General features: G+C 44.6%; 2 protein-coding genes across 4 annotated transcripts; one reads left to right on the top strand and one right to left on the bottom strand.

Moving 5' to 3' along the window:
* The first annotated feature begins 1943 nt into the window (after nt 1-1943).
* LOC111925855 (C->U-editing enzyme APOBEC-1-like) lies at nt 1944-11417 on the top strand. 3 transcript variants are annotated; one of them, XM_023922460.2, is made up of 5 exons: nt 4404-4957; nt 6347-6374; nt 6759-7147; nt 8296-8423; nt 10802-11417. In XM_023922460.2, the coding sequence occupies exons 1-5, from the start codon at nt 4942-4944 to the stop codon at nt 10826-10828; spliced, it is 588 nt and encodes a 195-aa protein (XP_023778228.2). In that variant the 5' UTR covers nt 4404-4941; the 3' UTR covers nt 10829-11417. The 3 variants fall into 3 exon arrangements, with proteins under 3 accessions (XP_086738574.1, XP_023778221.2, XP_023778228.2); XM_086882448.1 differs by lacking the exon at nt 6347-6374 and having other exon boundaries at nt 1944-4957; XM_023922453.2 differs by lacking the exon at nt 8296-8423 and having other exon boundaries at nt 4401-4957.
* Nucleotides 11418-14723: 3306 nt separating this feature from the next.
* Nucleotides 14724-21132, bottom strand: AICDA (activation induced cytidine deaminase). Its single transcript, XM_023922444.2, has 5 exons — nt 21020-21132; nt 17610-17757; nt 16886-17156; nt 16589-16704; nt 14724-16306 (listed from the first exon to the last, which is right to left on the bottom strand). The coding sequence occupies exons 1-5, from the start codon at nt 21025-21027 to the stop codon at nt 16253-16255; spliced, it is 597 nt and encodes a 198-aa protein (XP_023778212.1). The 5' UTR covers nt 21028-21132; the 3' UTR covers nt 14724-16252.
* Between the last annotated feature and the right edge of the window lie 3685 nt (nt 21133-24817).

Here is a 24817-nt window from a genome sequence, read left to right as displayed (position 1 = left end):
AAATTCATAAAGTGGACCAAGTGTTCCCATGTAAATAGCTGTTGGCACAGGCTGCCAAACAAAGGATATCACAGTATAACCCTCCCAGCAACTTTGGGGGTGGTTTTTGATGCCCTGTCTGTGCCAAGGCTCATTTTCCTTAGTTCTAGCTCTCGTAGCCCGTTCACATTGTAACCAGCTTTTGGCCAAAGCAAGCTTTTGACATTCCAAGGTCCTGAGCAAGGAAGAACCCCAAACTGTTTTCACAATAAAAAATTAAGACAATTATTATTGTCTGTGCCTCTTGGGGCCCTGAGGGCTTAAAAAAAAAAAAAAAAAAAGAATTGGTTATCTTCACCACCCTTACTTGTGGCTTCCACTGACACACTGCCTGCAGATGGCCCAGGAGCTAATATGTTTAGTATGGACTGCAATGAAGAAAATGAACTCCATCCTTTAAAGTGCCCAAGGTTCTCATGTCTGGTCCTGGTAGATGTTTTCTGCTTTTGATGGAGGTTTTGCCTCCCATGACAGCTTCCAGGTGAATTCTGGGGAGAGTTTAACCATATATTTAATCATTGAGCAATCCCTGAGTACTTGTGGAAGAAAATCTCAGAGCTGAAAGCTCCTAGAGCTGCTCTGAACTCTCTCTTTGGTATAACCTATAGCTTCTCTCAAGCAAAGTCCACCTGGTTATGTGGTCCCCTTCATATTTAAGCTCTGCTGGTTGTGTGAAGACTGACTCAGGCTCTCAAGCAGAGCATGGACACTAATCCTCACAGGGTTTGGGGTACTTAACTTTTCTGCTTCATGCTTTGACAAAATCTGTGCATTGAAACAAAGACATAGAAGTGAAGCCAAATCAGAAAGATAAATATATAGAACTTCTGTGACTCAAAGTAGAGTGAGAATAACATAGACGGACTGCTTAGAGTAGAAAAACATATTCCAAAATACAGATATGTTCACTTGCAGCTTTTTCTTTTCACACAGACTCCTCATGAAGTATTGTTAGTGAGCTGGGAAATTCTGATTTCTACAACCTCACCAGTTAATGTGAAAGAATTATATTACAAGGATATCAGGATGTTTCGTTACCAAAGTAAGCACACAGATTAAGTTCTTCCCACTAGCCAATTATTTTTCACTTTGTGGATCAGAGCTCTGCCTGCACGTCCTTGTGGCTGGCTGCCATTCCACTTCACTGTTCAGAGTCAGCCTCATAAAGCTCACCCAGCAGTGGCAGGGTGCCACCAGTTATCTTAGTCTCTTATGCTTCGGTTTCCACATATGGAGGCTGAGTAAGAGTCTCGGTAAAGTATGGTACCGCTGTGCAGCCTACAGAGAAAATAAAAGCAAAGGTACTGGGAGAGATAAAAGAGCCATGGGTCGGTGTGCTTATCAGAGTTGCAAAGTAATAGGCTGCCAAGGAGATGTAATCGTGTATCTACAAGCTTGTTTTTGTATGTATTATTGCATTATTGCGCATACACATATATGTATCCATAAGTATCTTCATGAGTGTGAATTCATACATAGAGGTTCATACATAAGCATGTTTTAGCCTTTTTTAAATGTGGAGGTCACAGAATAAACCTCAGAAGGCTCTGTGTGGTTTTTCTTTCCATACAAATATAGATACCTACTGAGAAAACTCCATTAAATCTAAGTACACATTCAGTGGATTTTCCATTTACTGTCAAATGTGTCAGCAGCAGAACACTTCAACTAACACCGGATTTACCATTTCAAATTAAGTCCAGGAGGCAGCCTGTAAGTGGAGGTTGAGACTTAAGCATCTGTGGCATAAGCCCCAGGCTTTTGTCACATTTAAATTTAACCTTTCTCTTTGCTTCCAGACTTCCACTTGGTGATTCTCACCTCTTTCCAATAGATCATTCAGCCAGAGAATAAAAAGCTCAGTATCTGTAAAATCTCAGAGATTTGCAAATTTGGATCTTATCTGATTCAAACCTTGTCCCTTTTTTTCTTCTTTGATGTCTGATTTAACTTTCCTTCTTTGCTTCTCTTTCTTCTCTAACCTGTCCATCTTTCCTAATTTCTTCCATATATTTCAATTTCTAGGACTCTGTCTCCGTCCAGATTTGTTACTAGACCCACATCTTGTGTTTCGAGTGTCAGATAAGCAAAAAGATGCTTGAGAAAAGGGAGTGGTACCTCAGCAGACAACACTTCTGTAATAGTGATGCTGCAGACCTGTTTTGCTGCAAGCTCTTTCCTGGGAGACTCTGGGGGGACCTAGCTCCCTGATGCTCTGTCCACCTCTCTATCACTTAGTGTGCATCCTGGAGGCCCTTTGTAAAATGATCTGAAGAAACTGTGAAGCTTCTAGATTATTTTTCCTGGTGAACCTGGTCGTGTGTACACAGCATGGTGCTCTACTACCACCACAGGGAATATTCTCATGAAGGTCAAAGGAGCTATAAGTAAGTGTCTGTCCACCATTCTATGTAGTCTTTGCTGTGTATGTTCCTCCAAAACACATGCAGGTTCATGAGGGAATGCATGTGAGGGTGGTGGTTATTAAAAAAATCCTTTTGGTGGAGTGGTTGAGATATATTCAGATATTACCAATAGCTCAGCATCATGAACCACCACCACATTTATCTCTTACATTACCTTAAGCAGCTTCTGTAAGGGGACATAATTGACTGTGTGAGAAGTGGAATAAAATTTTTTGCCACAGTTATTTGAATAATACAAGACTCCACCTATATAGATAATCCTTGCTACAGACACATAGCAATTTAAAGGGATCCTGGATTATTGCTGATTGCTCATAAATACCAAGGAACAGGTTTCCCACCTAGCTGTGTGCTCCTTCTCGAGGTCCTCATCCTCCTCCTGACTGAAGAACGTGGTTCCCAGAAACAGAATGTGCAAATTCTTCTAGAAGTATGAAAATTCACTTGTGTGGCAACCTTGTCTTACTGATTAGGGTTAAAGCAACTACCGAATTTGGAAGGGATTAGTCTTTTCACGTTAGGGTAACAGAGCAATATTTCTAATTTTTATTTATTTTTTATATTTTTGCTTTCCACCATCTCATGCAGGACATTTAGCTTCCTGAAGACACCTGAAAAGGTTGCATTGCTGATTCCTTGCTTGGTCATTTTTCTTTCTCCGCTTTCTGTGGCACATTGCTGGTTTTCTGTCAGGAACTACTGCTGCTAATCAAACCATTCCTTGCAGATCAGGCTAATCATCTCTAAGCCTAATTCACACCTGCTTATTTGCAAATATGTACTGTAAGGACAGGGCAGTGAAAGGGGTACTACAGCACCAAAGCATTCCTGCTCTCACCGAGAATCACGCCCAGGAACTCAAAACCACATTAGTCAATCACGTTTTTCTTTCAACAGCCTCTGAGTGTTTGAGTTGCTCCCTTTAACCCTTCTGTGGCAGGAAACAGTGCAGCCAGCAGGGAACCATTCTGTGCTGGGAAGTGAGGAGTGACCTTGCAGCAGAGGAGGCCCCGAGGGCAGACTCTGTGTTGGCACTGCCTGATGACCTGCCACAAGCAGTCTTCTCCTTGGCAGAGCCCTGCCAGTGCCTGAATCCCTTCTCCCTCTGAACTACACCATTCATGTACACTTCTGGGGTTTTTCCTGCCCTGGCAGGAAAGTGAATACTTTTTGACAATATAATACTGAGAGCTTGCTGCAGAGAATACAAATTAATCACTCCCTTAGCTTTAAAATCCCACATCTGGCTTGGCACCAAGGAAGGCAATCTATACATCGTGCATGAGGCCAAAAATAATTGTGTCACAAAACCAGAAGAAACTGTGAGTGACTGACTGATTTTACCTAAGCCTTGTGAAGAATTCTTTTGTAACCCCTATTCTCTGCGAGCCAGTTTTGGGTGTGTCAGACAGAGGAGAGCTTCTCACTAGAAACTGGCATTGTTTCAGTAATTTTTCAGGTTAAATGGGAAATATTCTTTTGCTGCATCTCACTTGTGAGAGTGACAGAGCTGATCACAGTAAGGTGATGCCCAATCCATAATGCTGAGCAGATTTATCAGGGCACTGGAAAATGCCTATTTACATCAGTGAACTGATACCATGACCAACAGCTTCTGTAGATACTCGGCAGGTGGCTCAGGTCTTGCTCTCAGAGTGTCCACATGAGTACAGAGTTCTTCTCAGTTGTGGTATTTCAAAAATACCTGGATGTTCCCTCACAATAAGGTGTCCACTGCCAAAGCTCTCCTGGATGCTGGGAAACTTACTTAGAGTTAGTCTGAGAGCAGCTGCCCAGTCACTGACCACAGCTCAGTGCTCACACACATGGAGTGTCTTCCTTGATCATGTGAGAACTCAGGCTCAAGGGGGTTTGAGTTCTCCTAGGAACTCCCCAGAAGTCCATGAAGGGAAATGGCAGTAACCACCACCACCTGCTGGAGTTCCACAGACTCACAGGTTTTGCATGCGATGTCTTCTGTTTACCTCTTTCCATTGGGCACTGTTCAACTTCCTTGTGGCATGTGGGCGTCACAAAAGTGACATGCTATGCCACAGCTATGTGGCTTGATGCCATTTTTGTAGAAGATTTTCCCTCTTGTTGCATTCGGGTGACTAGAGAAGATTTGCTTTTCTGTTCTGAAGCCAGAGTTTAAAAAGAAATGTAATTTTTGCCTGCACTGCAAAAAGTGGCTCGCCTGTTAAGTCCAGCTTCTGGAAGGCAACCTTGTACTAAATTTCTGTGTGGGATCACCCCCATTTGCAGTTCTTTGCTGCCAGGGGCTTGCTTTCAGCTTCAGCCAGTTGGATAGTGCAAGTAAGCGTGAAGAAAGTCAGCATAAGGAAATGCTGAGCAACATGAATAAGTCCGGAAGATCTGATAGTATTCTGATTCAGGAATAGAAACTGAAATTAATATAAGATTTATAAAGGCACACTCGTCTCCCAGGAAGCAACACACAAATCCAGAAATACCCATGGCTGCTGGCAGATGTAAGTACATTTATGTGAAAGGCAGGCCTATTTCTCCATATTCAAGTATAGATATTTACTGTAGTTGTATCTAAAGGACTGGAGTGTAGACACAAATGTGTTTTGCTGGCAAGTGGATGCACAGGTGGCAGACGTGGGTATGTGTGTTATGTCTTTGAATACATCACCATATCTTGAGTCTTAGGTCCAGCTTCAAAATATTAATATAATTATGTTAACCTTGGTATGGCAGGAAGAATTCAAAATCCAAAAGAACTTTTACTGTGAAGAGAGATCTCAAAGGCATTTAAGAATGGAGCAATTTAGTTAGCTTATTCATCTATTTTATTTTCATTGTGGAATATAACTAGAATATTCTTCTTAAAGAATCAGGGTAATAAGGCTGTGCAAAGAGTTGATCGTGTCCCTGTTGATGCGGAAAACTATTTTCTTCCTGTTAAAATGGAATTTTACTCTGTATAATTAATAATTTCTCATCTTCAAGAGATAAGCTGCAATAAAATGCCTTTAGTATCTTAATTCTAAGTAAATTTTAAAAGAAATCTTTATTATATGATGTATAATACATAAAAACTAAAACTAAAATTAATTATTTTTATTTTATATACACTTAAAAGTTTTTAAAAATAAATAGATTATTTTTTGAAGTAAAATGATGGTTCCTAGAGTTTTCTGTTGGATTTTTACAAAATAAATAAGTAGCCTTGATCAGCTGCAATTGTTTTTCTCTAGAACCTCAGCTGGGAAGGGTTTAGAGACATGAATAAGTCACAGGGTCAAAGTTGCTTGCCACTGTGGAAGATAAATGATGTATAATCAGGCAGGTCTGCATTGCTACCCAGTATGTATTTGTTGCCCTCCTTTCTGTACCGATATTTTTTTCCTTGGCACTGATTTTTTTTTTTAGGTTTTTTAGAGAGTTACAGATGGGAAGTCACTTACAGAAATGTTTTTGTCTAGATTATGAGTACCAATGAGAAAATGGCTCAAGCTTTACCTATCTTGTAGAAGTGGTTTGGAAGTTTTAAAGGGATAAGCCATTTGATTCTGCTCTTTGATTAGTCAGAGAAAGACAGATGCAGTACTGCTGAAATCAGGGAATTTAAACTTGAGTGTTTACACAATCAATCATAATGTGCTAAACTGAACAAGGGTTCATGTGCAATATAGTTTAAATAACCATCAAGTTCAACTCTCAGGTAGGAATCCACATCTCCTGCATTCCAGAGAGCCTATCCTGCTGTGCAGTAATTACTTTTTGAATCATTTTAGAGAAAAGAGATTTGACAGGGGGTGTATAGACTGAAAGGGGTCTGGACAGAAAGTGTACAAGAAATTTTGTTTTCTGACCTGCTATCCTCAGTGACTCACAAACCTTTGTCTACACAGGTCCCTTACCCAGAGGAAACAACCAAGGGTAAGAGATGTAGCTCTGTTGCTCACTGATGCCTGAACTATGTGGCAATTTCCAGAGACAGCCTTGTGCCTTGTTTTATTCTTACTATCCCATTCCTCAATCTTCCTTTCCAGTTGCCTTACTGCTTTGACAGCTGCTGATCTCTGAGTGGTGATGGGGTTGCTTACCCACCCAACAGTTCTCAAGGAGGTGCTGGGAGTGTTCCGAAGTTTTCACCAAATTCCAGATTTAGATTGCTAAATTGCAACATTCTTCAAGCTGCTGGTTTCTGATGGGCAAAGCTGGGAGTGGGAGTCCTGGCTGATACTGAGAGTAGGCAGTGCACAATGGGACCAAACATCATTGAAATGCTGGGATCACAGTGCTGCTGGTACTCTTCTGCAGGTGGATGATGCAGCCAGGAGACTTCAAAAGAAATTATTCGCCTACCCGGAACGGAGGAGCGGTGTACCTGCTGTATGAAATCAGGTGGAGAAATGGTTCCATCTGGAGGAACTGGTGCTCGAACAATCACGAACGACACGCTGAAGTCAACTTCTTGGAAAATCCTTTCAATGGCAGGCCACAAGCTCCTTGCTCCATCACCTGGTTCCTTTCAACTAGTCCCTGTGGAAACTGCTCCGAAAGGATTCTGGAGTTCCTGAGGTCACACCCTAGGGTAACCTTGGAAATATATGCAGCCAAGCTGTTCAGGCACCTCGATGTCCGGAACCGCCAAGGTCTCCGCAACCTGATGATGAATGGAGTTCCTATACGTATCATGGATCTTGGAGGTAACCCAGCTACTCCTTGTCTAAGTGTGGATTGAAAGTTCTGGGATTATGTGCACTCTTAGTGTGTAACATAGGTGATGATAGGCTTTGGGGAGGACTAGTGAGTGCAAAAATGGCACTCTCTTCTGCTTTATTTCTCCCCCAGCAGCAAGACCAGCATGGTCATTTCCTCTTGCCAAATCCAAACATGGATGGTTGGAAGTTTCTCTAGATATCCACACCTTGTTTATATGCATTGTAAAATCCTGGGCAAGACAGAGCCTGTCCCTCCTAGAATACGCAGACAGATCAGCTTGACACCTGCATCAAGTAATTGGTTTCCCTTGGTAGCTGGAACAGAGAAGGAAACTTGTCTAAAGGATACTTTCAGATGATTTATCACAGAAGACGTGTTTTGCACGTGTGCCTTTTTGTGTGTGTATCTTGCTTGCCTGGTAATGTTTGGGTGTAAAAGCAGTCCAGACAAGCAGCTCACAAAAAGGAATGTATATTTGAAGAGACGAACCTCACACAGCTGTGTGGATGCTTACCACTGGAGTGTGGAGCTACAAAACCCACCAGGTCAAATGTAATCTCAAAGGACATTGCTTATATTGGGGGTACTGTCTCTGGGGTTATAGCACCAGAGCATTGACAGAAGCTCTGATCATCCTATCAACACTCAGATCAATATGAAACTGCTAAATGTTAGAGTGTTCACTCCATGTTTTCCCTGATCATTGGGATAGGTCAGACAGATTCGTGATTGAAGCAACTTGTCATACCAAACTGTGCTCTCAAGCACAAGGCTGCCAAAAGGAGAGACTGACCAGCTCTGACTGCATGTCCCACTTCCCTTTTCACTCCTGCCACTTGCTGATTCCGTCTCTCTTGGCTTTATGCCACAGTGTGCTATTTGTGATAAGGGCTGCTCAAGCCACCAGAATGATCAATTTCTCTCTCTGGCAATTCATTTTTAGATGTATTGCTACTCTGTAGAGTTTTGGTTCCCCTTTCCACTAACTTATTTGTGTAGTTATTTGTGTACCCCTTGTATGAATATCTTTGTCCTTTATTGTATTCTTACTGAGAAACAAATTACTCACTGACATGTTAATGAAGAGCTGGGCATCCTTTCATCAAGGGTGACTGGGTATCTCTCTTCTTAGATTACAGTTACTGCTGGAGGAATTTTGTTGCATACCAACCTGGAGAAGAATATTATGAGTCCCAGAACGTCGCTGAACATCACATCTACTTCTTTCTGAATAACATAGAGCTCTTTCATATCTTTTTGGTTAGTAGACACCTGAAGAAAACACCAAGACTCAAAATAAATGCAAAAAATCCAAGGAAAAGGAGGTTTGGATGATCCCAGCAATGGTGTTAGCAGAAATGATAGTAGGAAAAATAAGCATGAGCTCAAAGCTGCGTAAGCAGAGAGCCAAGCAGGCAAGAGATTGCCAAGGACCATGCTGCTACATTGTGACTTTGTGGCCATGGGCAGAGAAGAGATTCAGCATACTCTCAGATTTTAAGTAAGGAAAGGGAACATTATTTTCACCCTTCTCATGAATCAGCTACCAGTTCATTAGCTTGCAGCTTACCAGAGCTGTTTGACCCCAAAAGCTCCTTCAGCTCTGTAATCATGATTTTGTAATCATGAAAAATCATGTAATCATGTAATCATGAAAAAATATTTTTTTGCCTCTCAGGACAGGGCCATGGATTTTAGTTAAGTGTCTTAAGTGAGCAAATTCAAAAGCCCAGATAGGTGAATTTACCTTCAGGATCAGATTTTACAGATAAGAGTATCAATATATGATAATATAAGATAAAATAAGAAAGCAGACCAAAATCTGCTTTCCCTTTTTCTTGCAATCCATACAACTGTAGAAGTTATTTGTACTGATATCCTAATCAGAAAGAGGAGCTGGTTTACTGAACAGGAGAGAAGACTAAAACTGGAGTTAGCTGTGGGGCTCAGCCACCCTTTGAGGGGCAAGCCAGTTCTTGCTTGAGCAGTCCTTCTGTGCAGAATGGATGGCAGGAGGCGGAGGAAGGGATGCACAAAACTGCTGGCAGAAACTTTTTTTGAGTCACAGACACAAAACTAATGTCTTTGTAGGATACTATGAATGTCTTGTTTTATTTCTGGCTGAGGAAAGGGTACACATTACACTTAATTTCAGTTCCATCCACCCCAAACCTTACATAGGACTTTCAGTACCTCAAGACCTGACCTTTCCATTTCTTGTCTGAGTAAGATATTCAGGTGACAGGATACACAGTCAGTAGAAATATCCAGTCAATCAGCTGATCTAACAAAGTACTTTATGCACTGTAATGGTTTAGGAGACATCTTCCCCTTGGCTTTCAGCCTTTCTGAGTCTCCTAATGCCTGAGATGATTAAATAATTTAGCAGCTTGCGCACAATCAAGCGCAGGGTGCGATGCCTGCCGGGAGCTGAGCAGAGCTGTCTGCTGAATGCCTGTGAGTGCTGACAGACTGCTGCTGGCTCAGCACGGCTCCCTGTACAGCAGTACAAGGGGAATCTGCCCTTCAGGTCTTGGTTTTAAAGAGCCAGCTAACAAATTGCCTGTCCCAACCAGGGATTGATGGTTTCTGCAGGGTCGTGCTGGCTGGAAAGCCTGCTAGAAATCAGAGCTCAACTGCTCTGCTGTCTCAGCTAAACACAAGACACCCCTCAAATGAAGGTGAATAGGGCCCATCATCAATAGTTCTAACTAAATACCAACCCCAAGGAATGGGAATGTCTTTGTGCTCAACCCTTTTGAACATCCTACCCTGTTTTACTAATTACACGGAGGTGTAATGAGGTGAGTGGGTTCCAGGCAAGTGCTCCAGAGAAATACACACTGTTGGTTGCATCAAGCCCTGGCCTCCCTGGCAGAAGAAAGAGACAGAGGAACCAGAGGGGATTTGCTGGATTACCACTGCAAAGGGCTGGGGCACTTGCCCTACAAGGAGAGGCTGAGCAAACAGGCTTTCCTAGACCTATAGAGAAGGTGGCTAAGTGGGATCCAGCTGCAGTTTTCCACTACATAAAGGCCAAATGCGGTTTTCCACTACGTACTGAGCCAAACTCTCCTCAGTGATGCACAGAGAGAAAACAAGGTAACACACACCAGCTGCAATGAGGGAAATTCCAACAGGATAGAAGGAAAAAGTCTCTCCTGGCAATGGTGCTGTACTGGAGCACAGAGAAGCTGTCACCTCCATCCCTGAAGACACTGAGAACTTTCCTCTGAGCTGCCAGATCCAGCCTTGGAGTTAGCCATGCTGCAAACATGGTGTGGTACTAGAAACCTCTGTGGGGGCCTTTCTAACCCCTCCAGAAATCTGCCTTTCAACAGGATCCAACTCCACTTCCCCTGCATCTAGCTATGCAAGTTGCCACCTTTTAAATGCTTCTCTTTCTAAATGGTCTATATTTCTGGGAATGGCATACATGGCATAGTAAATTACGAGGTGCTACCCTGTTGTCTGGAAAAAATGTATGCTGAGGGAGATTATCTAGCATGCTGAAGGAGGATCAGAGTAATCTCTTAGAGCAGATGCTTTATTTTCAAATTATCATGCTGAAGAAACAGCTTAAGCTTTTGGTTTAATCTAATTTTTAACATTTTTGGGGGTTTTTTCCTTCCTTATAGGGGCTTCCTCCACTTCTGTCAAACTGAGTGCTAATGAGCATCACCACCATGCTTTCAAGCTCAGTTTGTGCATCAATACAAGACCAGAAAAGCCAGTCCCTGGCTGTCTTTTCTTCTGCAGCCTTGATAAGTTTCTTGCTGCCACCAGAGAAGACTCTGATCACTGGCTGGGCATTGCTAACAGAACAGAAGATTGAACAGAACAGAAGGAACGCATGAGAAGCCATCAGGAAGTTTGGATGATGCAGCCAGGCACCCAGGACACTCTGGTCTTTAGAGAGCTTCCTGAGAGTCCAGTGGGGATGGAGACCATGCCCCATAATCAGGCCTTCCACGTCTGCAGATTCTGCAGTCAGATTCTGCAAGTGCCCTCTTGGGAGGCCAGCATGTAACATTTTTCATGCTCTGATCTGTTCCAAAGAGCTAACCAGCCATGCATTCTTGCTTTCAGAATTTCTTATGAGGATACACATGTATATGTTTCAGAAAATATTTCATGCTATTACAGTATTTATGTAATACTGTAATAATACTTCATTTTAAGGTTTTATTTATGAGTGTAAACTTTATTAATGACTGTAAAACCAGTGTAATAAAAGGGAATATGTCAACACTGTGGAAACTTTGATTTTCTTGTTCAGCTCCTTGGTACACAACCTTGCCTTGTAATTCCACACTCGGGAGACATAGCTGCTCATTGCAAACTGTGGAAACAAAGTAAAAAGTCTCAGCTTTTCCAGCTGGAAACATGGAGTGGAATGGTGAAGTAGGAGATACTGAAAACTCTGAGCTCTCTCTACTGGCAGAAGGCAAAAAGAAGATTCAGGTGTTTTGGGTCTTGCAGCAGTTTTGAATTTGAACAGCAAATAATGTAGATCATCTGAATGAATCTTGTGGGAAGCTCCATGTGTCATGATTCCCAACCTCTTCAAGCAGGGGGCCCACTGTGTGATCCCACTGGGATATATGCTGATGCTGGGATCCACAACATGCACAAATGATAACTCGAAAAACAAAGCAGGGGCTGGTGGGAACTGTGCCTATCTCTTCCAATTGATTAATGGAATGCTTATAGCGTCCTTTGGCCATGCCAAAATCTCCAGATGTTTAGCAGACCATTGAGACAGCCAGAAAAGCTGCAGGCTGAGGAAGCAGCTCCAGTTCCCTCAGTATGAGAGTTTATCTAAGTCTGAGCACAGCTGGCTGGGGCGTGTCTCCCACGTTAGTCAAATAAAACAACTCCAAGCAATGTATAGCACAGCTAAAATTTTCTTCCGTCTGTCCAGGGCCTCATACTGGATTCCACATGCTCTCTTTCTGGACATTATATTGTTTACTCTTCGTTTTCTCAGGGAGCAATCAAATCACTTGATCAACATGCAGTTTAGTATAGTTTAGCAGAGTCCATGACCATCCATGGCCAGGGCTCAGCCCTTTCCCGCTGAAGGCAGGAGGACAAACTTTCTCCAGTCTTTTTGGAAGCTTGCCAGTTCCAAGTAAGCCCAGTGAAGTTTTTCACACCAGTTTTATCTGCCAGAGTGAATTTGCATTCTGCTGTATCCCTGCTGTGTCCCTACTGACATGTGAGAGCCTAGAGGTGGGTCTACCACCCTGGTAGCTTTTAAAGGTAACCACAGAAGGCAGCTGGTCTGCTCTCATCGTCTTCTGGCCCTCTGGACTGGTAAAAACATTGTGCCAGCTTGTAGAGTGGGATAGTTCTGAAGTGTGAATTAAGGACAAGGTTATAGTGAGGAGCCATCAACACCCTCCCTGCGCTGGAACTTGGGTGCAACAGCAGCAACAGTGACAGAGTTTTAGCCATATCTGATGTGGGTTTGGAAGCCTGAGGGGAAACCTGCCTAAGACAGAAGTGTATGAGAGGTTTAAAAGCCAAAGGCAGCCTTCAGAATATTTACCACCCTTTGGTGCCTTCTCATCCACTATGACCTCTGCTCTTGCAGCAACCCACTTTCTTCTTCCCCAGCAAAGACTGCTCATCATTGCTCACGTTGTCTGAACAAGGGGTCTCTTCTCTGCCAAATCCCTTCATGTTTCTTCTGTGAACCAAATCTGACTTCCATCACTGTGAATATTTAATATATATATGATGAAATAATGACATTTCTGCTCACAGGAATGCTAAAGGGTCAGCATCAGGGAGAGTAGAAAAATGTACCCAAAGACAATGTTGGACACAAATACATCTAGGCTGAAAACCCCCTGAAGGGACAAGTAGCAAGGGACCAGATTCCATGACCCTGAAACCCCTTTCTATCCTGATTTCCAAGTACAAGCATGCAGGCAAGGAAGAGAAAGCAAGGAGGGAGAAGACATGCTTGTGTTTGTAAGGGTCAGGAGTGTGTCTTTGCATTGTTTAATGGTGATCTGTTTCTTATTATTGCAAAATCCAAGGACACTGTGTTCAGACCTGGAGTGTTGCTGTGTGCAGCTGTGGGAATGATGTCAGTGTCCTGCTCTTCTGTGGACATGTTCTGGGGGTTGTTGAGAGGCACACTTTGGGAGCTGTTTGCAGCATGGATCAACATCCCTCCAAGGCAACACCCTCAGCAGGATGCCAGACACCCCTGTGCACCAGGAGATGGCAGCCATGCAGAGCTGTCCACACCAGTCACCATTCCATCCCGTTTGTCCTGTTTCCTCTGTTATCAAGGACCGATCCTCTACAGCTACCTGCATGTGCCTGTGCCTTGTTCATTGCTGCAAACCATGGAGTGTTGATCAAGTGAGACTTGCCAGCACCAAGCCCCTGCTCTGGCTGCTCCCCACAGTCTGGGGAGGAAATGCCCTCCCAGAAATCACAAGCCCCCATTTCCCACAGCTCAGGCAGCCTGGGCCAGAGGTGTATTTGCCACACTCCCCTTGAGAGCTTAGATTTTGTCCAGGCGCATATAAAGGAGAGAGACACCTAGAACAGCACACCCACAGTCTCCATAAGGCTGTAAAGATAAGTGGTCCTCAAAAATATATAATCAGCAGTGAAATGTTCACTATATGCACAGTCCACAAAGCAAGAAAAACATCTTAGGCTAAAAAAGTAGCGTTGCTCCATAACAGCCACCCTCCAGGGAGTTATTCTTGGCAGAGACACCTAAAGTGTTTGAGGTTGAATTAATTTAGAAAGCCAAATTAAAGGATATCTTGTAACAAACAATATGAATTGGTATTTGTGAACAGAAAAAGTACAGTTAAAACAATCTCCATAGCAAAATAGCTAAATTCCTATAGCTGAATCACGTGGATTAATTCTAGAGTCCACTCTGTACTTAATCAAATTTACGTTAAGAAGAATATAAACATAGGATGTATTCTTAATGTAGTTCATGATTCTTTGCATTTACTCATTGTATTTTTTCCTCCTGTACAGTGTCACTTGTTGTCATGTTTCAACAAGTATCTTCAACTCAGTGTTAGTCAAAACTTAAACAAAAGCCAGTATCTCAGCTCCTTTTTAAGAAAATGATAATTTTTTCCTAACAATTTCACTGAGAAGCACAATGCTGTTGTACAGGCCAATACCAGAATTTGAAAGACAATGATTCTTTATACATCTTTGCTTCTCCTCTTCTTTTGTGAAGCACATTGGGTCAGCCCTTCTGTGTCCATTGTGGCCAATTATGAGTCATGAATGGGCAGAATAGGCTGGCCATCAAGGAAAGAAGCATCTCAAATAACTTCAGAGATTTTTGGTAGTATTTCCAAAGTACTTGAACAATTTATCTGCCTTGATCTGTTGGGTGACACTGTCAATAACTTCAAAGCTACAAGTAAAAGTATGACAACAGTTTAATATTTCCAAGTTGTGCCTCCAGAAATCAGAAAGAAGAGATGATACATCAATCCTTTGTATCCAATTTTCCTCCTTCACCCACATGATACCAAAAAAAATGACAAAACCAGATGCTTGTTTGTAAGACTTTTATTTATATAAATAATATGCACCATATGAAACAAATATACAACACCATGCTTGCAAATTAATTCTTTGCAAAGGACTCTTATTTCTATTCCTGGTCGAAATTCCTCAAGCTGAGAGTGCCTTGGAAGCCTGAAGTTGTAGGAAGGTTGTGACACACCTGGCTGGTTGTGACCTCTCCTAGCAGAGAGCAGGGCTCTCTGCTGTCCTGAATCTGGCCTAGCACCAGAGGTGTCCTGAGGAGCCTCCAGCCTTACCCAGAAGGAGGAGCAGGACTGAGCAGAGAACTTGCAGCCATCATGAAGGAAATGACAGAGCACACTCAGAGTGTGGGATGCACTTAGCCTTAGTCAAAGCCTCAAGAGGTTAGACTGGAGAGGGCAGTCCAGCTATAATTTAGGTGGTGGTAAGGTGGTGGTGAGCAGGCATGTACTATGAACCCTTACCTCCAGCTTGTAAAGACTGTGTAAAGACAGTCTTGTAAAGACTTGTAAAGACCACATCAGGAGCTAGTGGGGTCCCCTAGTGGAAACAGAGTGATTGCCAGGCAGGAGGATGGTTTGATTTTCGCCCCTACAGAAGATACCTATTTACAGGCTAAAGAGCTTTGCGTATGCCAGGACTTTTTTCTGGCCAGCTCTCAGTACAGTTACCAACTAGACATTGCTGGCCATATTATGGTCAGTAGAAGACTTGGAAAAACAGAAGACTGTGGGACTGTAAAGGTGCCTCCAGCAGAAGCAGTTGGCTGGGGAGGGAGAATTTTGCATATCTGGTCTAGGGGGAAGTGCTCGGTGGATGAAGAGCACTCCACACAGTGAGAGCTGTGGTGCTCTGCACACAATCCACTTAGGCACACCTGCTGGCTTCAAGTGAGGCTTTCAAGCTGAGCTACCTGGGCTCTCAAGGACCCACTTCAACATTCTCAGCTGAGCTTTCCAGTATCTGGCCAGCTTTGCTGTTAATACACAGGCTGTACCACTTCAGTCGAGATGGTTTTCGACTTCCTACCAACATCCAGAAGGATAAATAAACCATTTCACAGGGCAGGACACAGAGCAGCTGAGTGTAGTGCAGCTCTAGGAGTCAAAAAAATATGCTCCCTGAAGCCCTCAGGAAATGTGCAGGTCAGTGGGAACACAGTCACACAAACAGCTTTGCAGGCTGTCTGCTCCCACATGGGCAAGGCTAAACCAAGAGCTCCATGCAGTGGATCACCTGGATTAGCTCTGCAGAGACTGAGGGGAGGCAAATCGCTCTCTGGCAGTGTCACTGCAGTCCTGGCTATTCCCAGTTAGCAATGGATAAGGTGTGAGCCTGGGGAAGGTGTCTTCACAAGATCAGCCTAATTCTCCTTGGAAATAAAAAGTAAGGATAGTCTTATCTCTCTTATCTCTAGACACAGGGCTGGAAGGAAGAGGGATGTAAGGAGGGAAGAGGAGAAAGATGTAAGGAAGAGAGCTGGAAATCAAAGAACAAGTGTTTGTGAAGTCTTCTGGTTGCTGATGACTTTCACTTCAAAGTCCCAGAATTTTAAAGGCATCTCGTAAATCATCTACTTCATACAGTGGCTGCAGGACAAAATATAAATGGTAGGTCAGTTGTCAAGTGAGCAGGAACCCATGAATATGAGGCAGGAGATGGGATGAGAGGTGGAAGAAGGGGAAGTGAACGAGGAGAGACGAAGAAACTTGGGGGAAGAGGTATAAGGGATGTGGAAGATGAAGACACATGAGCGAATGAAATGGCAGATGGCAGGGATGAGCAGCAAGAGCAGAGAGGAATTGTAGTGAGGAAGTGAGGAGTAAGTTGAGGGAAGAGGCACTGGAAGAAGAAGGAGAACTGGCCCTTACCAGGAGGATTCGTCGAAGTTTCCTGGTAAGATGGACAGAGTTTTCATGCAGCCCTTCCCAGCCTTTGAATGTCTGTTCCCTGTTCTCCACAAATGTGTTCCAGCAGTAGAAATAATCTGTGCAAGGTATAGGGGGGGTTACAGGGTGCTCAATAGGACACTGACCTCTCCTAGGATCACTAAATCATCACGCTCTGCATCACCTTCTCCAGTTCCTCGCCCTACCTCCTCCCCCTCTCCTGGGTCTCCCTAACGCCCCTTCATTCTCCTCCATCTCTTTCTTGCCTGCACAACTCACCTTTGAAGGTCATGATGGCAATTTGTGCCCCGGCCTTGTGCAGGCGCCTCAGCCCCTCGGGCTCTGCCTTGCGGTCCTCGCAGAAGTAGAGGCGGGCCATGAAGATGCGGAGGGTCAGGTTGGGGTAGGAGCGCAGGAAGTTGGCGATGTGCTGGGCGCAGTCGTAGCAGGGGCTCCAGGAGGTGAACCAGGTGATTCGGTAGCAGCGCCCCGGGTCCAGGTCCCAGGCTGCGATGTAGCGCAGGAAGAGCACTTCCACGTGGCAGCCCATCTTCGGGACACGGGGGACACGGGGACAAGGCGTGAGGTGGCGGGAGGGAGCCGGGTGTGAGAGGGACAAGGAGGGGGCGTGAGGGAGGAGAAACGAGGTGCGGGACGCGTCCTTAGGTCAGCACACACCGGGGAGAAGGCACGGTGGTACTTAGGGGCTAGAGAAGGCCCGGAGGGCGCCGATGTGGAGGGATGCACAAGCGGGATGTGCGGGAGCTAAGCGGGAAGGTCGGTAGGCTGCTAGAGCAGCAGGGAGTGCGGATGTCTTGCTGGGAACACACGCAGGGATAGCGCAAAGCACAGCTTCACCCAGAGGTGGCATCCCTGAAACGGAGCGTGCCAGCACAGCGCCCAGCTGTGCCCGAGTTCCTGCCACAGCCCTCTGCTCCCTGCTGCCCTGGGCAAACTGGGGCTCCAGGCACCTCCCGAGGGGATGGCAAGGCGTTCCCGGTACCTGGTTGCGCAGGTATCCGAAGTCCAGGGAGCACGAGGTAGCGCTATCCCGGCGCTTCACAACATAGCAGAGGTAGGTTTCACGCCGGCCCTTGGCCTTGCGCAGGTTCCTGAAGTTGTAGAGGAAGAGCCTCCTTTGCATGAGGATGCTGCAGGAGAAGACAAAAGAGAATTTACATTAGCCCCACCCTACGGCCAGCAGCTCACCACGTCTCTCTTGAGGGCTCAGCACCGAAAATATCCCCTTCACATCCAAGCCTCTCGGTATGAGAAGAGTGTCAGTCATTTGCATGAAATGTTCTAGGGAAAGGGTGCAGGCGTGACTCTGGGGATGAAGCAGGTGACCTTGTGAGTGGAAATGGTTTGTGAATTAATAGTGATTAGTCAAACAGCTACTGTGGCTGGGCAGAGTGTGAAAACATCTGAAAATATCCAGAACATGGACACCAATAAGGGAGAAGGATGAAGGCATCTGAGAAGACCTCTGAAGAGAGGGTGTAGAGTTCAGTCATCAAGAGATGCTATTTTTGCTATATGAAACCCTGAAAATCCACTGGGGCAAGGCACAGATGAAATTGGAATCTCTCCAGAGAAGACTGGACTGAACGTCTTCCAAGCACTGCCTAAAAGAAGAGCAGAGCTGAAAATGTGCAGGACTAGGGAAAGATGCCATCCAGCAGCTGATGGAATGTATAATGGGTGGGCATGCTGTCACCTCTCCAGACACAAGTATCATTTCCACAACAGACAGACATCAAGACTGGCATAGGCCTGCTCCCGTGCCCAGGGACCCTGCTGGGGAGAGGCAGCAGGAGCACAGGGAGGGTGTAAGGCAGTCATGAGCCATATCTAACAGCCTCACTGCAGAGTGGAGGGACACAGACAGCTGGGTTCATTGAGGTGAGATACTCACCTCCCCCGCAGCAATGCAAAACAGAAGTGAATAGGTTAAAAATAATCACGTCCTTTGTCGTCTTTTCCCACTGTTAGGCTGATGTTCAGCACAAAGATGGGGTAAGTTTAAGAGATACTGAGCTGGGTTTTCTGGAGGATCTCCACTGAAGTGTAGAAAAGGGGGTTTGGGGTTTGTTAAGAATTTAAATCACGAGTCTAGGTACCCTTCATCTGTTTGCCAGTGCCACTGTACAGTTTGAGCACTGCAGAGCACTTAATGACCACCTAAGAGGCATCCTCTCTGCTCCTCCAGGAGCTTCTCTCCCTTGTACACTCTGACACATCACAGACTGCATCACAGGTACTCATTCACACAGTCATGCATATCCTCTTGCCTTTTGTTAGCTAGTGACATGCTTCGAGGCTGTGTGACACTCCCTACTGCTCCTCACTTGCATCAGACATATTCTCCCTCAGACACCCTTGCTCCCCTGATTGTCCCACAGACAGGAAAACAGCTCTTTCCTGCCCTGTCTCCCTCAGCCTGCAGTACAAAAATACCTGTCCTGCTCACACAGAAAGAGGAAGCACACACATACTCTGTTTTGCCATGCTTTATACAGACAGGATTTGCAGAAGCACATCGCATGCGAGCACGTCTTCTGTTAGAAGAAAGTCCATAGAGAAGACTGCACACACTCAGGAAGGTAAAGCATTCCCATTAAGTATTTCATTAAGCCAAACAGCAGTCTGAGGCCATTCCTGGAGGTCTGTCCCATAAGCACTGTTGCAGTCCTGCTCTGCTGGGCTTGCAGGTTGTGTCAGGAGTAGAGCACGAGCTGATCCCACTGCATTTTGTCACCCCTTGTTGTGTGCGTGTTTCCCATGCCCACTGTATGTCCTTCATCATCTTTCTCACACTTACAGCTGACTCACTTCCTACCACCTTAGATTCACCCTATTTCCCTGCCTTTGTACACTTACAAATGAACACCTCTGTGTTCCTAACACACACACACACAGACATGCACACACATATTGGTCTCCTCATAAAATTATCTACCAGTGGTTCACCACAGGTTTCCAGGTCTTAATTGTGCTCTTGCAGGGATATGGAAAAGACTGTGCTCCGTAACAGAGATGCTGGAGAGGGGATTTGTTCTGTGGTGGCAGATCCTCAGATTGTCCAGAAAAGATAAACCCAGAGAATTGCACAGGTGCAATAGGACAGAGGATTGTGAAGCACTTACCTGAGGTGTTTTCTGCCACAACTGCAGAAAACAGAGCAGAGGCACCGGGCACACACAATATATTTATTGCTTGCTGAATAAATATATAAGCCAGGTGAAAAACAATTACAATTATGTTGATGTTTCATTAAAAGCCATATGCAAAAATGCTTTTTATCACATCAAAAACATAAGGAAAATTCCACTTTTCCTTCTATATTTATTTATATATATATGTATGTATGTATATATGTATGTATATATGTGTGTATGTGTGTATATATATATATATATATTTTAAAGTTTTGGGCAAAGCCTTTTGCTTTAAAAAGTTTCTGATTCTTCTTCTAATTGTCCCTTTTCTCATCTCATTCCTTTTTCCTCTGTTCAATGTTTTTGCCCTTGCAGAGTAACATGTGGATGCAAATAAGAGTGAAGAACAAGAAATGACCCCAAACCACAGAAAAAGAAAAATACGATCACTTAGATTATTTTTCAGTTTCAGAACAAATTGAAGATGATTTGAATCACAGAAGAATTTGTTCAGCTAGAAATGTTCATTAACATCAGTTCTTTATCTCTCTTTCCTCTGGAGTTCACCATCCCAGGGTTTGTTTTTTTTTCCCCAGGGAGGATTTCAGAATATGGCTGGTGCAAACAGAATAATGAATGAGCAGATGTTGTGTGGAGCAACTGAGCAGATGTTTGGTTAGGTATAAGCTGCTGGATACCCATGCAACTCCTATGGCTATAGAACAGCTCAAGGGAAAGCAGCAAGGACACAGGAGCTGTGATTATACCTGGGCACTGAAGAAGCAGCCTGAATGGAGATCTTCTCCTCAAATAAAGATTCATGAAATCAGAGTGAAGCCCCCTGAGTGTGTGCATAGTATGCAATTGTGGAGAGTGATTAGTTATAATAAGCTCATAGAGTAATTGCTGTGCAAGTAGAGGAGTGAGGTGCTTTAGTGGCAGATAGCATCTGACTGTTCATCCTTTTGTTATCATCCTTTGTTTCTAGAAAAGAAAAACAATGAAAGGAACAGAGAATAGCCACAAAAAATAAATGACAGAAGGGGAAAAGAGTGCAGGTGGCAGACAGTCAAAAAGAAAGAACAACAGAGAAACAGAGATGCAAGTTGCAAGAGCAGGACAGGCAGGGAGTTCAATCAGTGAGTCAGATGGGGAAAGAGAAAGGGATGGTCAACACCAGAAGGAAAGCAAATTAATTCTGACAGAAAGACTCTAATTTCTCATATGAGCAAGAAACTAGAGGCATTCATTTTACCTGTCCATGACTCCCAGGTTCTCTCTCAGGTGCTGGGATTACAGGGAGATTATGTCGCAGACTCTGTCTCTGCAGCCCTCTGACCTGATGTACAGAAATGTGGACTGGCCTGTGTGTTCCCTCCCCATTCACCCCTATCTATTCCCTGCTGGCTTTCATCGGGGTGTGGTTGAGGGAGGAGTTAGAAGGGTCTCTGGAGCTGCAGGAGCTGAAGAAGAAAGTGTTGAGATGCAAAGGGGCATCAGTTCTGAAAGATGCTCAGCGCCCATTGGTCACCATCCTCCCCGCACTGCCTACTGGCCCTCCCCACCTGCAAAATTATTCTGAAATAATATCAATAGCATAACAAGGCAGGAAACATTGTCTAGTGGTTAGAGGGGGGCCTGAGAGCTTGTGTACCACTAGTGTGAATGTGGGCAAAACCACACCATCCCTCCAGGCTTCGCATCACGCAGCTGTGCAGGGACGGTGGTGACCCTGCCCTGCTCTGCCACAGGCAGCTCTGTGAGGCAACCTGGAGCCACCCTGCTGGAAGGAGCTCAGGGAACACCAAATAATTGGCAGACTTCCCTTTCTCCTCTGTGACCCCCTGAAAGGCCCAGGAGTTGCATGGAGCAACATGGAAGCTGAAGATGAGAGTGAGAGGGACTCAGCTCAGCTCCCATGGGTCAGTGGGCACCTGAACATTGCCACCTGTGTCTGAGCCCTGTCAACACACCAGGAGTGGTGGCAGACCTGCATTGCAAAGCTGTGCACAAAGCACCAGTGGGATCCTGCTGTTCTAGGTGGTCCTGGCACCAGCACCGAGCTCTGCTGGTGGCAGGGTGACAATTGGGACCCCCTGACTGAGGTCTGCGCTGTCACAGCCAGGCTGGCAGCCAGGATGCACACACTTTGCTCTGCCAGCACTGCTCTGGGCTGCCCAGGCTCTGCTCCTGCCCTGGCAGCCATCCCCTCTGCAGGGCTGAAGGACAGCCAAGGGATGGGGCAGGGTGCCGAGGAGGCAGCCAGGGGACTCTGCTCCATTCCTGCCTCAAGTGGGGCATGGCTGAGAAGCAGCGCTTTTGTTTATCTCACGCTAGGGTAGTTCTTCGTTTTTTCTCTGCTTGATTTACTTTCCTTATTAATATTACTGGTTTTCAGAATGCTAAGGCTTTGTGAAACCAGTATATGCAAAAACACGTAAAGGAGAGATGAGTTGCCAGAACAGAGCAGATTCTCTAGCCCAGCACTTGGAGAGGACTTGTTTTTGAGAGCAGAGAGCATGGCATACTTCAGGAAAAGGAGAAGCACTCTTGCAAGGCCCAGGAATGGGCTGTACTACCCCTGAAGGAAATGCCTGGGTAGGACACATGCTCAATGAGCACACATTTTGTCTCTGCACAATTTTGAGCTGCATTGGTCTCAAGAGCTGTGGCAATTATCCTCCTCGAGGATCTGGCTCCTAGTGTTTGACAAAAGCTAGAAGAGATTGAAATCCTTGAGAATCCCTGTCCTACTTAACAGAGTCTAAGAGAACAGTCTGGCTAATGAAACAGCTGTCCCTTTTCAGCCTTTGCTCTAGTAGCATCTTGTGACAAATCTCCTAGGCAGACTGACACATCACACTTTAATACTAGATTTTCTTTTAATAATTCAAAGAGGACAATTCTTACACAGGACATCAAAAAAAGAGAAAAGCAAAAACAAAAAGCTAAACATTCTGGAAATCAGAGATCACAACTGTTTGTGTTTAATTCAATAAATCAAAGTAAATTCACCTTTATTCTTGTGCTGGTTCTCAATTTTCATAGCCAAAAGATTGTAGAAAATCTTATATAAAATTTTCTATTTTGAAAGGAGTCAGGAAATATTTCCATGGCCAGCCTGGTCTTCCCTATGAATTTCATTGGTGCAAAGTTATTTTCTTAAAGGTTTTACATGTCAAGTCTCATAACTAGATCCTTTCTCTGGTCCTGCCTGTAAGTGGAATTCATCCTTCCATGTTTAAAACATCTTTCCCTTAAATGTTGAGAGTTTCTTTGCTCTCCACAGAGATAAGAAAGAAAGAATGGATGAACAAACAGATGAACTATAATTAATGGCAAGGCTCTCAAGACTAAACACTGCTGTAGGCTTTCTAATGCCCTTCATTTAGGCTGGTAACTTCCCTCACATGTGAGGTGCAAGTGCACAAAGTCAGTGTCAGAGATTCCCTACCTCTGTCTCTAATCCCCAGAGCAGAAATATGCTGGTGTGGATGGGTTTTAGTGTCTTGTAGTAAAGTCAGGGGATATTTCAAGAGGGACCTTCAGTTCCTATGCAGTTCTGCCTAAAACAGACGCTGCACTCTCTTGCCACAGCAAGATTTTGCTCATTAGCAGATGTCACCCCTGCTCTGGTTAAAGAAAAAATTAATTTGGAAAACCTTGGAAAAGTCACTGATCCCTGATCTGGTTGCTTGTCCAGCTTTCTCCCTGGTTGAAATTGCCAAATCTGTTACATATGCCAAGCATATGCTGGAACTAATACATAAGGAGATATGTTGACCACTCCAGTTTTCTGTCCTTTCTGCTCAATGAAAACCAATTTGGAGAGGGACTTGAAGATGGGAGAGGAAAATACTGAACATGACTTCATCGCTATTTCTGATCAAAGCTCAGGTGAGTTAAAGGCTGGTGGGGAAGGCTGGAGAGGGTCCCTGTGCTCCTGTGTTTGGAGTTTTATCTAGCAAGAGGCACTGCTCCAGCATTTTGGGATCATGGAAGGATGTTCTAGCATCCCTTCAGGTTTCTTGTGCCCAGAGCTTTATTTTCTATCTTGGAGTGAGAACAGAGAAAGAACTGCTGGCTGAAGAGCAGTGGTCAGGTGTAAGGGGGGGGTGAGAGGAGGAATGTTACCATTACTTTTAAGAAAGATTCAGAAAGCAAATTACCAAGAAATTAGACAGCAAAAGTAAAGTGAATAATTTAAATTATCTAGCCCAAAAGCACAGGAGAGGTTGCTTGTTTAGTCAACAGGAAGTCATGTGTTGGTGCATACCATTATAAATATAAATTTGTTTTTTCCATTCACCCTTTGCTCAGAAATCGCCTTTTGAAAGTAGCGCCTCTACCAGCAGTTGGTTGGTTTTACACTGAACACAAGAAACACAGACACCTGCTTCCCCTGGCCTCAAGAGAAAACCTCAAACAGAAGAACTTTCTCTGCTCCACAAGTGCTGAAGCACCACAGCCACTGACTTGCACAGAGATGCTGAGCAGGAGAGTGGTGGAGCTCCCTGCAGTCAGGCACTGTCAGATAAATAAGCTGCTATGCTTGGTTATTATAAGCACATAGAACATGCTCACTTTATATGAGCATATACGAAGTGTGAGACTATATCTCAAAGTGCTCATTTATTGCACACACATTGCACTGCCTTTGCTCCACAAAGTTTTGTCACCCTATTTAGCACGACAGACCCAACACAAAGGTAGTGCACTTGCTCAGACACCTCTGCCAGGCACACCACTCCCATTACTCCAGTCCTGGGTGCAAAAAAACCCCCCACACTAGATGTAGAGCAGCTTGCTTTTAGGACATGGGGCAGAGAGCCTTATTCCTAGAGCTGCCAATTCATCCTGTGATGCATTTGTGGATGCCATGCCCAGGGAGAAGGTTTCAGCCATTGCACTACAAAGCAGTGATTTTTGCGGCATATTCAGCACCACAGAGGTATATAAAAGCAGTGAGGATGTGTGTGAGGTCTGCCTGAGGTGGACTTCACCAGAGAGGGATGATGTGGTGGTGGGGTTTGCAAATGTGAAGCTGAATCAC

Source organism: Cyanistes caeruleus, chromosome 3 (assembly GCF_971803275.1).
Source record: "Cyanistes caeruleus chromosome 3, bCyaCae1.hap1.1, whole genome shotgun sequence".
Taxonomy (NCBI): domain Eukaryota; kingdom Metazoa; phylum Chordata; class Aves; order Passeriformes; family Paridae; genus Cyanistes; species Cyanistes caeruleus.
This window is presented reverse-complemented; position numbering and strand designations above follow the sequence as displayed.